Genomic DNA, 16,094 nt, shown 5'->3' on the forward strand with positions numbered 1-16,094 from the left:
AAACTCTGCTGAGATCTATTTTGCATATAATAAGAATGACTAAATTGCTCTTGTAAATGCCTAGATGTGGAGTGAAAGAATAAACAAATAAAATCAGTCTTTGTCACCTGTCTGTAAGAGGAGTTATGACAAGCCTGTCAGTACAGCCCAAGAATTCATTCTGGTACGTGAAACCCACATCAGTGATATTAATCATCATTTTATCAGAGTCTTCATTAAAATAAAATCTACACTGTTTCAGCCACTCGAAGTCTGTAGGGCTCTTGATATGCTTGCAACACTAAGAAAAGAGGAAAAAGAGAAAGAGTGTGGCATTCATGGTTAACATTTATTTCTGCATTTATATTAACTCATCTAAGTGGTACTGTAGAGGCAGCACTGCAAACACAATGAAAGACACCGTGTGAGCTAGTAGCACAAGAATAGTGGAGACCTTACTTTGATTTCTACCACAGAAAAATCCTTAAGTGTTGCTGCTGTCCCTGGAACCACACAAAGGGAAAGGAAATTCTAAGTACAAATGTAGCCTTACACAAAAGTCATTAAGTCATTAAGTTAACATTAAAATTCCTATTTCTACTATTCAACTCTATCATTTTATTTTCATATCTGAACAGAAGAAACGTAATTAATATCTGCACACCATGACACTGTCTTGAAGTACCTTTTTTTCCTGATTTACATTGTATCACAAAGCTCATGATTTTTTGTTTGTTTGTTTTTAATAAAGTATTGTGTTAAGAAATACAACAGAGCTGGGAGAATTCAAAGTTGACCAACCGAATATTAAAACACCTATCAAAAAAGAGGCCCAATTTAATTGTATCTAGAAGTGTTACTTCACACAGGATTGCTAGGGTGATTTTAAGTGAAACAACAGCACCTGCACTGGTGCCTGCCTATCCACAATGGGTTAAAACTCAGCAATCCTTTCCCCATTAGAGTTAAGTCCAGAGCTTTCCCCATAATTAGAGTTAAGTCCAGAGCTTCCTGAAGGTAAAAGGCATGATAGCTTTTAACTTCAACTGTTTAAGGAGTAAATGCTTTAACTTTCCTAATTTCAGTATCCTGTGGCTGCATAAGAAGGTGTGAAGTGAATAAACAAATTTCTAAGTAATAATTAGGTATGCTACTGAAACTAGAACAGTGATGATGGCAGCTTCAAGAAACGTCAGGCTTGCTCCTGTACTGTAACACTATACATGTATACTCATTCTATTTATTCCTCAAGACTCCCAAAGTAGTCTATAGAAAGGATGATTACCTGCCACATAGCAGATGAGGAAAAAAAAGTCCCTAAGTAATCACACAACAGACACATCTGATTTAAATGGGCGAACACAAAGCTCTATAAAATTCTTCTATGGCTGCGGGGAAGAGGGGGAAGCCAACAACAACCCAATTACTTAAAGAGAAGCTATGACACATATTGAAGCAACACCAGCATTTCTGTAACATTCCAAGTCACGCAGTCATTACGATCCTGAAATTAATTGTTGGGCTTAAGATGCAGGCATTCATACATCGAGTACTGTGTGCAGTTCTGGGCACCACAGTATAAAAAGGACATGAAACTGTTGGAGAGTGTCCAGAGGAGGGCTACGAAGATGGTGAAAGGCCTGGAGGGGAAGACGTACGAGGAACGGCTGAGGGCACTGGGCCTGTTCAGCCTGGAGAAGAGGAGGCTGAGGGGAGACCTCATCGCAGTCTACAACTTCCTCGTAAGGGGGTGTCGAGAGGCAGGAGACCTTTTCTCCATTAACACCAGCGACAGGACCCGCGGGAACGGGGTTAAGCTGAGGCAGGGGAAGTTTAGGCTTGACATCAGGAGGGGGTTCTTCACAGAGAGAGTGGTTGCACACTGGAACAGGCTCCCCAGGGAAGTGGTCACTGCACCGAGCCTGTCTGAATTTAAGAAGAGATTGGACTGTGCACTTAGTCACATGGTCTGAACTTTTGGGTAGACCTGTGCGGTGTCAAGAGTTGGACTTGATGATCCTTAAGGGTCCCTTCCAACTCAGGATATTCTATGATTCTATGATTCTATGATCATAGCTACACTGTCTTCTTTCACATTGCTTTACATGACTGCTGCCTCGTATCTCAATAAATTTTTCAATACTTACCAGACCATCAAAGATGTCCCTCTGATGCACGTGCACAGTGATTAATGTCTCATATTTAATTCGCTCGACTGGGTTAAGGTCTTTTGTTGTCATATCTATCAGCATGTTTAGAAGATCCAGGAAAAACTGATTTGTCTTTCGCATAATTTTTTTATCATACCTGGCATTAGTCAAAGCTTCTTCTGAGTCTCGTGTCCAAATCATTTGGATCCCCAACAACCCAACCTTATGAAACATGAAAGAGTATGCTTCATCATCTTTTCCATTTCACCTTAAATGTACATTCACAGAAACAAATGACATAAATAAATGATTCTGCCTACTTGTATAAAATTATTTTTCCATGCTTCCATATAGAGGTCATTCAACCCATGCATTTATTGTGTCCTAACTCCATTCATAAGCACCTAGTAAAGTCCACATTTAGGTCTCATAGATAGCGCCCATGATGCACAGCTGACACAACAATTCATTATAATTTACATAAGATATAATTAATAACAAATCAGTTAACAGAATAATTAATGCTTCAATTTAGTATATTCCTTCAGTAATTCATGAACTTTTTATTCCATTTCCAAGAACATTCCTGATCACAAGTGAAGAAGCTCATTCAGAGAAAATAATTTTCCCCCAATGTCACTCACAGCTTTGAGCCTTTGGCAACATACAGTGTTTTTCTGAATGTATAAATAAACATACAATTTTACTACTTTTCCTTCAGTACTTAGGTATTAAGTGTGTAAAGAAATAGTGTTAACTCTATTGTGTTAATTTATTGTATTCAGCATCTTTTTGAACAAGAGCTTCAGGGTAAGTTTTGATTTTTTGGTTTCAGATATGTAAATTGGAATTTAAAAGACTGGAGTGATTAAGATAAATTTAAATGTCAGTTTTGCATTTGTATTACTGGTTGCAATCTTAATTGCAGAGACAAGAAAATCCCTCCAATGTGCTAACCTATCTGTGAGCAATTTTTCATTAATTTAACAAAGATTTTACCTGGGCTGGGTAAGTAGAAAGAAATTCAGTCAGCTGGAAACCAGTTTCCTGGATATGCATAGCTGCCTGGCGAATGACATTATGCAGTGACAGCTGGGATTCCTTCAACAAAGAATTCAGCCAAACTTCCACATTACCTTCAGCCATTACAGGTCTACTCAGCTCAATAGTCTCACCCTCTCGTGAGCTAATTGACAATATACGATCATATACCTAATAAAAGCAAGGCAAGAACAGTTTGTGATTTACAGATTTATCATCAATTTTATCATAACTGCCTGATTTTCCTGCTAGCATTTCATTAAATTTATTAAGGTAAATAAAAATTTTACCAATCTTTTAAGCAAATGTGAAAATAAAATCATTGCTTTCAGTATGAAGAAAGGCTATAAACAAAACATTGCCACCTGAACATGATGGCAAACCCCAATTCACTGCCAACTCTTGAATTTTACTTTTTTGTAAAATTTCAATGACAGCATACATTTTCCAGTTACAGTAAAGGAATCTTTCCCTCATTAGTGGTGCATTAATATCATAACATAAGTTGCCATCTTAAATTAAAAAATAATGGAAACACAGAAGTTAAAATACATGGTCATTGAAAGGAATTTCATGCATGTGGAAGCAGCAAAAGTCTAAGGACATGCATACATACAGAGGAAAAAAAATATGTGTCATGATATATTTTTTCCATAAAGGGTGTAATAAACTTATTCTTCAAATAGCATGTTTCCAAGCAATCTAAACATACAAATATGCTCAAAAAGAATCTGAAGTTCATCTGAGAGGAAGCTAGCCTATATTAAGCCACAGAAGACAGTTCAGTACCTAGGTATGTTTTTTCTGAAACCTAAGAACTGGTGAAAACTTTTGGTTTGTTTTGCTGTTCTATATAAAGTTTTCCTATTAAACAAATGAAGATATGAAACTAGACTATATATCAGGAGAGCCTATGCAGCATCATAGTAAGTGATGAGCTTGGTAAAACAGTCAAATGCCCTATACACCCAGGTAACTTGCTATTTAACAGGTATCACACACTGTTTAACAATTTGAATAGAACTCTGAGATTTGGGCAGCACATACCTTTTCATGGAACTTGACAGTTTTAATATTGTCAAAGACATTCAGCAGATGTGCCTGTATAGTGTGAGAGTCTGATGCCTGGCCAAGAATTTCTAAGAGGGCGGGATCTGACACAAAGAAGAATCGTGGAAATAGGAGGCGTTTTTTTTCCAGGTATCTATACTTGTAAATATTTAGGGGAGGAAGTAGACAGAAAGTGAGTTAGGTTACTTTATACATCCTTTCCTCTTAAAAGGTGATATTTCTCACAATGCCATTGTGAGAAAAAAAATAGCAAAAAATGCAATTTATGTCATTGGTAACTCCAATAATTCTTATTCATTGTACCTTCATGCAAAGCACCTGCTTTAAGATTACACTTTTAGTATCAAAAATCATTTAATTGAAAGCTTTTATTGTTAGCTATGATGTAAATACTACTAAAATTAAATTAAAGTGAAGTGTTTTTTTTTATTAGGCCAGTAACTTCCTACTTAGGTACCTCATGCTGAATTTCCCACACACATGTGAAGGATCTGAAAACAACATATAGACCTAGACACCCTGCTGTATTGAAAATAGGCAGAAACAGCTTCAGTATCAGCAGAGATAGTGACAGCTTAGTCAAGTACTTACTAGTTTGGTACTAGCAATTTCTCTGGAGGTGTTGCACCATCCTGATACCTTGTTTGCCCAGTTCAACTGAATTCATAGTGAAATAAACACGCAATCTTTGCAAAGTCCATGGGACAGTACTTCCTCTATAGCTAGTTAAGCAGTTCACGACCATCTGCCCAAGACTGGTCTTGTGGTAATCTTACCCTGTGAGTGATTTCTGACAGATTTCAAGCTGTTCTAGTAAATGTGGTAGTAGCTGTCCCATGATTTCATCTCCAACACAGCACTGAACAACATTAGGTGTTTCATGAGCTCGGGTCATGATCCTCACCCAGGATTTATCAATGTTAGAGAAACGCTTTGCTTCCTGTCAAAACATAGGGGTAAACATGGAGAGGGAAGGGATGGGGGAAGGAAGAGAGAAGAGGCAAAAGGAACTTGCTAGCAGAATTGGCACCAGTAATCTTCTCACAAGTAATTACCAGAGTCCAACCCCAAAGATTTTTCAGTTTAGAAAAACACAAATCTTTCTGCTCATGTAATACAGCTTATTTTATACTTCACTGCCAAGCCTGCTATCAACATTTTCTTCAAATCATTCTTAGAGTAAAACACAGAAAACTCCTTATGCTTGAATTGCATGATCCAATTTGAAGAGTTTTTCTAAAAATTGAATTAGTTCTAATTCCAAAAGCAATATAGAAAAATTTAAGACAAGTATTCCTAGCAAACGTGCAGATGCTGTTGGGGTACAGGTAAGTACTACAAGGCTAGCCTCACTAGGCTTGGCTACCACTAGGCAAAACACACAAATATGGGTTAATAATTTAACAATCTAGAAATAAAATGATAACTAGGTAAATATGTCTTAGCAAGTCTAATTTTGTTAAGCACCAAAACAATGAAGCTTATGTTACTGCACCAGTTACATCACAATTATTTTTTTTTTCTTAAAATTTAGAAAACCAAACTGAAAAAAGGCAGGTCTGAAAACCTTTGGAAGCTGCTTTGCTATGTCACCGCCAACGAACACAGCTTCTAAGTAAATCCACAAGTTCTGCACAGTCATCCAGTTCTCAATGATATCTGTTGTGTTGGAAAGATACTGCACCCATTTTTGAATCTGTGTCTTGAATGGTGTGTTGTATCTAAAATTAAAAAAGATACTTGCTTTACTTCAGGCAGGAAAAAAGTCTCCTGAGACCCAGCTCAGTCTTCTAACATGAAGAGGAATAATTTTGCTATTTGCATGTTTGTCAAGTTAAAGTATACTATCCCATACCTGACTCAATTCAGTTAGTTTGGGGCTAAAAAGAAATCAGCTCCAACTTGCTCCTTTGTGCACATAGTATGTAGCACACATCTGAATAAGCACGACGTGAGTGGGAGTAAGATTTAAATTTCACTCTAAGGTAAAGCGGTTTCAAAAAGGGACTATGTAATCTCTTCAAAGCTGCAAAACTCATAGTGACCAGGTCCTTATCAACTGAACACTTGCTTCTGGACATCTTCCTGATGATCAGGTTCGGTATTATTTATTTTATCCAGGAGCTTTGACATGTAAAACCAGACAAACCAGAGTTCATTTTAACTTGGATTTTCAGTACCTTCAGCAAAAGTCTGCAAAAGAGGTAGTGGTCTACCACTAGGGCAGAGTAGTAGTGCCTGTAATACCAGTAGGACCTCTGCCACAACCATGCAGTGTTCCCTTTTATGTTTATCACCACTGTCTTGCATCCATGGAAACTGTCCAGCTGATTAATCAGAAGTCTGAACACATTATTTCAAAATAACTTAATGGAGGAAAACAGTCAATGAGAACTAGCCCATGAACAGCCCAAGGACAAGCAAGCTTTTAGTTTTTATCTAGATGTTTACTTTCCTTCTTCTTTGTGAAAGATAAATTTCTTCAATAAAACAAAGCCTCTTGCTGATATTTATAACTCACACAAATACACAGTGCTTTTCTTGTTACCTGTTACTCATGAGAGAACCAAGAATCATCAAGCTGTCCTCCATGGTAGCAATTGTTTCTGATGTGCTGTCTCCTCTTAAAAGAAGTTCCCCACGGGTTTTAAAGTTTGCAAAGATAAACGTTTTGTTGTCCCATTCAGCTATCACTTGTTTTAACTTCTGCTCAATGTCTTTCTCCTTCACAGCACTTATGCAGATATCCTTTTAAATAAATAAGATGTCAAAACAAGCTATCACCTGTTCAGGTCTTTGGTATCCAAATCTAACTGGCATTTCCTTTAACTCTATTTAGTTTGATGAGCAATTATTTATCAACTGGAAAGATTTACAGACATAAAAACACCATAGTTAATAACCCACGTACCACACCACAATATGGTCAAGTTTGTGGAGACTACAAGAATAATACAGTGATTATTTTCATAACTTTAATATTGCAAAGCATCCTCATAAATTAACTCCTGAGCCACATGGCATGGTTTAATAAAGTTCACACCACAATACAGGCGTCATTATTTTACACAGAAAACTGAAGTGATAGACTATTTCTCTGTTCTTTCTTTGGAAATACTGTTTTCCTTCTTACTACTGTTACTCAGAATATTACCTGAGCAGATTGCTTAGTTTCACGCATCCATTTCACAATACCTCTATTTCCTCTTTATATCTGAGTAGTGGAGCTTCCATAATATTCCTCAGTTTGAAAGTTTCACTTTCCACATCAAAGCTGTGCTCAGTGAGATCAGTAATCCGCTTCCAGTGCCGAGGCATCATTGCTTTATTTGACATATGCTCAAGCAGTGGACAACATTCACAGAAGTCCTCAATAGTCTTCTTTAGGTCAAAAAAGGCCTGCCATTGCTTTACACCACGAGGAAGTTTACGGCATCTACATAAAAAGAATCCAAGTTTTCTCACAGTTTCAGATATTCGTTTTGTTACCCATTTAACCACCGTATATAGTTTTAACGTTAGACTACATACCCTCCAAAGTCAGGTTCCCTGTATTTTGAAGATTCTGTATGTGACTAAATATTTCCAGTCAATTTCACTGACTGGAAGGTGGACACCTACAGGCTCACCCTAAAAAGAGTAGCTGTATAATTCCAATAGACTTTGTCCAAGTGACCTTCAAAGACAACTAAATCACTTTATTCTTTATTTCATCTTTTGGTGAGGCTTATGAGATGAACTGCTCTATTCTCTAGCAAAACCACTGTTCCTCAGAACAAGCAAATTTAATTCTTTAAATCATTTGATTCCTGGTTTCATTGAAAGTTCATATTCTATACAGGCAATACATCCCATTTTGTAGCAAAAATACTCAGCAATTCACTAACCTGCCTTCGATATATAGGGTGAATCTCTCTCATGACAAATAACATTAAAACAAACAAATTAAATTTCAATCATGAAGAAAATAAATAGCAATTTTAACGTATATTAGGAAGGAAGGAGGGAAGGAAGTGCTACCCAAACTCTCAAAGGAGAAATAATCCTCAACATTTAGAGTCTAAACTGCCTCCCTTAAATTATGAATTGGTAATGGACATATTTTTCCAATTAAAATTAATGATACTAACCAATTATAATATTTAAGATGTAACACAAGTATTTTAGCCGTCTTTTCACAGAAACAGTTTCTCACCTGTTCTGAAACTCCAGAAGTTCACTATTAATTTTTCCAGTGTCTAATTCTGACCAAAGAATATCATAGTAGCCACTGACTGTGTCAAGGACATTGTTATATAGATTATAGAGTTTCTGTAACAGAGTCAGTTCCTTCTTTATTTCAAGTAGCTGAGGATATTGTGTAACAGGCAAACCAAAAAGATCTTCCCCACCAGTATAAGCAATATATTTCCGAAAGAGATTATCAAATCGATTCTAGAGAGAAAGCAAGCAATTAGATGTAATACATTTAAATACATCTGGCATTATGCTTAGAGCTGCATTAGTGGTTAAAATCTAGTAAATACTAGAACGATGTACAGGAGATACTAACAACTTACTGTCAACAGGTTTTGGTTGAAATTTTCATGTGAAAAAACTTTTTAGGAGTTTGGAATTTGGAGACACATCTCTACAAGTTGACAGGGAGGTCACTTATTCCATGTAGCACAGAGACAGAACAAACAGTATATGGTAAGCTTGCATTTGAAAGAGGTTGAGCATGATGTGGAAAGCAAAGAAAGGTGGATACTGCAAAGTTTAACTCCTCAAGTAATCTGTGCAATTCTCATAATGAAGGGTCGAAGTAAGGATTATTACTGCTTAAGCACCAGAAAGAACAACAAAATTTACTTGACAGCTCTTATGTAACCGAGGAAACATATAAGAAAACCAAATAAATAACACAATGGGAAAAGGAAAACAATTAGAAGGCATCATTACAGGAGAAGAAATTAACCACTGCACAAAGAAACATTTCAACAGTAGAAATAGTCAGTTTGTATGGAAACTTTTACAACTTTTTTTTTTTTTTTTTAAGTGAGAAAAGGAGAACAGAAAGAATTGGGCAAAATTGCAGTCATGCAAAAGACACTTCAATGAACATAAGAACAGCCTATCGCCAAGTACACTCAACTTGAGAGTAGGCTCTGATCCAGACATGTGAATCTAGTTATTATTACTCATTACCTATGCAGCTGCTCTTATGAAGCTCCTTAAATTATCATTTTAATCAACATTCCTTGAAGATGCTGAAAAAAATTCCACCTATTTCATCACTAAGTTAAAATAAAATGAAAGTCAATGAAAATTAGTTCAACTACCCTGGATTTATTCTCAGAGCCTTCAGTTGCTAGTTTATTTGCAAGAAGCAATAAGAAATATTTTAGAATGAATAGTACCTGAAACATAGTAAGCCTGTCACTGGCTTCATGAGGCTCTAAGCCAACCACCATTGGCCCATTCTGGAAAAAAAAAAAAAAAAAAAAAAAAAGAATAGAGAAAAAATTAGTAAAAAAAAAGAGTTAAATAACCACAAATTATTTCTAACCAGCACCAGCGTTTAAAAAAAAAAAAAAAAAAAGATTAGAAATGCAAACATTTTTGTGGTTGCAAGATTCCATCCTTACATACATCTGGTTGCAACTGCACTGAGAGACTACAAAATTACCTACTAAAACAAAAAATTACTTTCAAAAAAGAACAAAGACAAGTCATTTTCTTTTTAAGACAGAAGTTTTGTTAATATTGGAACAGGTAGGCAAGAGTTGCACCTTTATCAATAAAAAATAAGCATTAGTTAAAACGCAAGTTCAGCTTGCTTCATAGTCTACTGAGAAGAAATATATGAGCTGAAGTCATTTCTGCTTACATTAAAGAACATAAAACTCTTCTTATATTCTAACATAATTCCTCTTTAACATCAGCCTTCATGTTTGCACATGCTCTGTATCATGAATTCTGTGTGTCTCCAGACTTTCTTTAAGAGCTGGTTACCAGATTTAAATTCAGTCACACACAAGGAAAGAACCAAAGTCTGTCCTGCATTGAAACTCAAATATCATACTAACAAGAAAAATATAGTCTTCAGATAGCAGAGAAACATTCCACTATTTAGTCAACTCCACAATCTTTCCATGCCTCCACAGCTCCTCAAAAACTCCTCTAACACAACATAACACAAGCTCTTACCTGATCATAATCTGAATAGAACTGAGCACAGTCTTCAGTAAAAATCTTCACAGTGCTAATAAGTTCTCCTCTGAACTTTGGCTGCAAGGCGATGAGCTCATTCTGCACTTCATTTGCTCGGAGTAGCAATTTTTCCCAAGTGTAGTGCAAAGTATCCACCTTCTCTGACTCTTCCTTGGCCACAAGTAGATCATATTTGTTTAACATAGCATAGGATTCCTGTCGGAAGGTTGGACCAAGATAAACAAAAGATGTTAAGAGATGTTAATTTTAGATATATATGTATATTAAAATTTTAAATGTTTAAGATTTGCTAGAAATAACAGCAAAATTGTTCTTTTTACATAGCAATTGGCACAATCCGGCAAGCCAATGCCAAACTGGAAGAAATATCAAAAGGAAAACTAGCTTGCACTCCTTTACTCCTAACTTTTAACATAGCATTCTGCTTTCTGACAGATTATTTGCTCTATTGCCATCTGCATCCTTAAAAACTATTTCTGGTTAAAGTACTCCTAAAGGCTGCATGTTTTAGTTTCGTTTTAATAAGAATATCATTCAGATTCAGATTACAGGAGGTGAGCCAAAAGAGAATAAGTAACCAGAGGACTTCAAGTTAGCAAAGCAAACAAACATCCGTTCAATACAGACACTGAAGCCCCACTTCACATCTTCAACAACAAAGTATTAAGAAACCATTTCAAAAGTTACAACTAATATGTAGCAGCTATTTCAAAAGTGAAAACTATTCTTCTACAATAGAGTCACAGAACAATCTGGGGGGACCCTTAAAGATTAACAACTTCCAACTCCTGTGCCATAGGTAAGGACAACTTTCAGTAGATCAAGTTGCTCAAAGCCCTGTCCAATCCAACCTTGAACACTTCAAATGATGTTGCATCCATGACTCCTCCAGACAACTTGTTTCATCTTGAGGCTTCACTGCCCTCAGTATGATTTTTTTTTTTCCTTATACCCACTCTAAAGGTACAGTCTTTCAGTTTAAAACCTTTTGCCTTGTCCTGGGGCAGTTCCTACTCTAAAACACCTTTTGCCTCAACAAGTTTACTACAGGCCCTGGTAAAAAGTCTCTCTCTGTTATGACTTCTTATGACTATGAATCTACTTAATAGTCCTTTGTTTTCCAGGAACAATGTTCTCCATTTGTACCAACCATGTGTTGTTAACGCTCCACGTTCTAAAATCCTTAGCCAAGTCTCACAAAAACACAAATAAAATTAACTTACTGTATTTCGACCTAGATAGTAGATGAAATTCACTTACTGTTAACTAGCATAGGGTAAAGTAGCAATGAATTTTTGTGGCCTAATAGTTTAATCTGCCGATTTTTTTGCAGAAAGTAGAATTATTTCCATTTCCATTTTCCGGTTTGATCACCTTGCAAACAAATTATCAAAATGAAAACATAACTATCTGTGTGCCACCCTACTGTGAGGGAAATTCATCAACCTGTTTCAAAAATCTGAAGCATGACTCCTTGCGCCTATGGACTCCAGCTCCTGCTTTTATAATCAGAATTTTAGGAATATTTGGTTACCAAGGTTCACGCCTAGGCTCCACGTCATATAGCAAACCAGGCCAGGTCTTATTGCAAACTTCTAAAATGTCAGCTCCTAAGAGACTTCAGTACCTATAAAAAATATCACAGATGTTTCCAGCTTTGGATGTGCTTTGCTTTTCACCATAAACTACTAGTACTAGTTTGCTCCTTCACAGAACTAGGGTGACCCTCACAGCTTCTAAGGCTGAGTGTTTTGTTCCTTCTTAGGTTTCTTCTGTGAAATACAGAAGGGCTCTGGCCTGATTTCCATTATTTGCACATACTGCATTTCATAAATTACCTCAGCTCAGCTCAAACTAGGTGAGAAAACACAGGTGTGAGATAATTGTCTGACAGCAAATACACTTGGCATTTTCAAAATAGAAAAATAGATCTGTTGATATTTTGTAGATATGAATTCTGTGTTAAGTTTCAATATTAAAGAAAAAAAAGAAAGACAACCCTGACAAAAAAAAGTATGGGTAATCAGTAATCATGAATGTGTCTTACAAAAAAAATTCTTCTGAACATCTAGACAATTGTCCATTTTGCAAAACTGAAGTATTAAAAAAAAAAACATTTATAGGAACACAACAGCTCTGCCACCCAACATTTAATACATATGAAATCAAAGTGCACTGTTAAATTCTAACCCAGAAAATAATTGCTCTGTAGAAACGTTACCCATACATGCAACATTCCTGTTAACTACCTCAATAGGCCCGACTTTAGAGTCTATGGAAATCTGTAGTTCTCTGATCTCTTTTAATGCAGACATTGCTGTTCTTATATCATCCAGATCCTCAATGCGTCGATTTAACTTCTTGTCAGTTTCCTCTATAAAAGTGAAGATTGTCTCCATCTCTGTTCTGTACTTCTTATTACAATGATAACCTAGGACAGTCATCCAGGCTTTGGTTTCTGCTCTCAGTGCTAGCTTCAAATCAGCTAAAAACATTGAACACACAATAGAAATTTAGATATAGATATTTTAAGATGTACTTTTAATTTTGTTTGAATATGTATTCTCTTCACTCCCAGTTCTAGTTTGTTGGTTTGTTGTTTTTTTTTCAGTCTAAACATGCATGTGCAGAAAAGACAAAACCATTTTGACACCATCAAGTGGTTTATAGGGTTACTTGAAATTCAAGATTTTCCTCCTGTCTCAAGATACCTTTCCGACTGGAAAGATAAGGCTGAACTGCACACTCTTTTCATCTCATTTATACATCATTACACACGTTTCTTTCCTACAAATCAATAATAAATTCATTAATATTCTCATCTATGTCTACACCTTTTCCACCCAAAAAATAAATAAATAATCACATGGGGGAGGAAATGTAAAAGTCTCATATGGAAGCTGAAGAAATAGAAAGTTAGACCTGACGTTTAATGAAACCAAATTCTCCATCAGTCATTTAATTGTTAAAAGAGTTATATCTATACCATCAGTGGAACCAAGTGACAAATACTTAGAGATAAACTTGAGTCTGGATGAGTTCCTGCCCACTTTTGCAGCAATTCAGTCCATTTCCCTAAAGTTTTGCCATTCAGTTCAAATTTGTTCCTCACTGTTCTCAACAGAGAAGTCAAAAATCAATACCACTATAAGCACTACATTAATTTTAGCTGGATATAATTTCAACCCTGTTACTGCTACATGTTCATTTCTGTGCATATTTCACTTCTGTTTCTTCCTTTTAGCGGGGGTAAGCTTACTGCTGAGGCCACGGGTTGCCTACGGAGGGGGGGGTGCACCACGCTCTCCTCGGGGAAGGTGGGCTTAAGTTGCGCCAGGGCAGTTTTAGGTTAAATTTTAGGAAGAACTTCTTTACTGAAGGGGTTGATTAGACACTGGAACAGGCTGCCCAGGGCAGTGGTGGAGTCACCATCCCTGGAAGTCTTTAAAAGACGTTTAGATGTAGAGCTTAGGGATATGGTTTAGTGGGGACTGTTAGCGTTAGGTCAGAGGTTGGACTCGATGATCTTGAGGTCTCTTCCAACCTAGAAATTCTGTGATTCTGTGATAATGTCTCTTTCCATGCTTTGCTTTCACACACAATGTCCTTTTCAATTTATTAAATATCAGACCTACTCCATCTAAATCATGTTTCAATGCCAATAGCCAAGCTTTGCTATATAATAAAAGACATTTGTTTCATACTCTTTCCTACTGAAGAAACAAACCATGTTGCTGTCTCAAATTTCACTTATGCAGACAGGGGAAGAAACATCAGATAAGCCTCATTGATACCCTTATTAGTGGGACTTTTTGCTTGCATTTTACAGCCAAAATAACAAACAGCCATTCCATGTTTCTGCTTTACATCTTTAACATAGTTCACTCACACAAAACTAAACATTTCTCCTTCCTACAGGAGCCAGAAAGAATGTGCCTCTGGAGAGAAGTGGAAAACTGTGAGAAGTGGAAAATCGAACTTTACCAGTGTACAGTGCAATAGCTCCCACACAGATGTATTCAGGCTCAGAATTGATTTTCAGATCCAAGTCTCTGAAATGCAGAATTTGAGATTCAAATTCAGAGAGTAATGGGTTTTCCATCATGAATTTATCAATGGTTTCCTCCTTGTCTCTCTGCCATATATGGTGGTAACAACTGAAGCTCTCCAAAGCTGTAAGAACCTCCTGAAATGCAATAGAAGTTCACAGAAAGATTCTCAGAGAAATATAGTGTACACATCATTTCTTATCTTGTGCTATTTTGAACACATTAAGTACTCAGTAGTGGAGCAGGCTGCCTCATCTCAGTAAAACACAAGGCTGCTGGTAAATTTATGCTAAAGCAGACTCATTAGCAATCATGAGCCTTGCCAGACACTGTATACTAATCACATTCAGTTTGTCAAATCAGTTACAGTATTTTCCAACGAAGTGATTCTTCAGTCAATAAAATACTAAGGATCAATGGGAACTAAAATACTCCTTCAAGTCTAAGACACAGTGCACTTATCCAACAGCAAAAGCTCATGTAAAGATGCCTTCTTCTTCAATTTCCTCCAGTATCCTTCTCTACAACTCACCGGACTAACAACTGAAACCTGACCTCCAGGGCCCAACATAACAGGAACAGCAGTTACTCAATATGTTCTTGAATAATGAAATTATGAGAGATTATTTTTTTAAAACACCTATCACATTTGCAAGGTTAACAATAAATTACAAAGTCAATCCAGGTATCTCTGATTTGAAAATCATTTAAGGAGTGTACAATACAATTATTTTCTGATTCTCAAGAATTTATAAAAATGTCAAAGATAAATTGTCATCACTTCAGCTCATTAAAAAAGTACATGAGAGCTGACTATCATGAGAGATAATACTCGTGACAACTTACAATAAGCATATTGTTTGAAGGATTTAACCTGGCAAAATGATAACAACTTCCAACTACAATATATTGGGTACCAAAATATCAAGATAACTATCCACCGTTACCAACCACGCCTTGGTGTCTTCAGCACAAACCTGTATGTCATTATGCTAATTATAATTTAATACTACTGATGTTACAATGCATTGAGTCAAAATTTTCCATCTGTCAAGGCTGCATTGTAAGGTTGGACTGGCCCCAGGAGGAACTGGTGCAGAGTTGCCCAAAGAAATACCATTTCTAGACACCTACTAGACACCTACTAGAGAGTGCAGGGAATTAGAAAAGGGCAAAGAAATCATGCATACTCCTTAAGCTGTCTCCTAGTCTCCAGTATCAAATCCTAGTCAGCACTCTAAAAACACCAAGCTGAAAGCCAGCTTTCTTCTGAAAAGCTTCACAAACACTTTACATTGGGCCAGAATTCATGCTGGCTTCATTATAATTTCTATGTGAATAAAACTGTATTTTACATGTTTGTACAATTACTACTGGTTCTGTACTAAATATGCAGACTCTATTATACTTAAGATTTTTAAAATGATGTTTTACAAACTGGAGATACATTTTTAATCATACTTAAGCTCTACTTTATATAACACTCAAAGCCTCATAAGCCTTTGAACACTGCGTACGTTTTAACCTATGTTACACTCTCAAAACATAAATGTAAATTTGCAGCCACATGTTTTTCATCTACCACCCTACA

The 16,094-nt window shown here is 36.3% G+C and overlaps 1 protein-coding gene across 5 annotated transcripts in view; it reads right to left on the reverse strand.

Moving 5' to 3' along the window:
• DNAH5 (dynein axonemal heavy chain 5) overlaps nt 1-16,094 on the reverse strand; it is a 152,252-nt gene that overhangs the window by 82,275 nt on the left and 53,883 nt on the right. For all 5 annotated transcript variants that reach the window (XM_072034973.1, XM_072034975.1, XM_072034972.1 and 2 more), the window contains 13 exons: nt 14,439-14,640; nt 12,704-12,939; nt 10,431-10,649; nt 9,641-9,703; nt 8,437-8,675; nt 7,437-7,677; nt 6,790-6,989; nt 5,809-5,962; nt 5,018-5,181; nt 4,218-4,374; nt 3,129-3,341; nt 2,127-2,351; nt 108-280 (listed from right to left, as the gene is read on the reverse strand). In XM_072034973.1, coding sequence (XP_071891074.1) covers nt 108-280; nt 2,127-2,351; nt 3,129-3,341; nt 4,218-4,374; nt 5,018-5,181; nt 5,809-5,962; nt 6,790-6,989; nt 7,437-7,677; nt 8,437-8,675; nt 9,641-9,703; nt 10,431-10,649; nt 12,704-12,939; nt 14,439-14,640 — 2,486 coding nt within the window. The remainder of the gene's footprint in view (nt 1-107; nt 281-2,126; nt 2,352-3,128; nt 3,342-4,217; nt 4,375-5,017; nt 5,182-5,808; nt 5,963-6,789; nt 6,990-7,436; nt 7,678-8,436; nt 8,676-9,640; nt 9,704-10,430; nt 10,650-12,703; nt 12,940-14,438; nt 14,641-16,094) is intronic.

The sequence above is a fragment of the Anas platyrhynchos genome, chromosome 2 (genome assembly GCF_047663525.1).
Source record: "Anas platyrhynchos isolate ZD024472 breed Pekin duck chromosome 2, IASCAAS_PekinDuck_T2T, whole genome shotgun sequence".
NCBI classification, from domain to species: domain Eukaryota; kingdom Metazoa; phylum Chordata; class Aves; order Anseriformes; family Anatidae; genus Anas; species Anas platyrhynchos.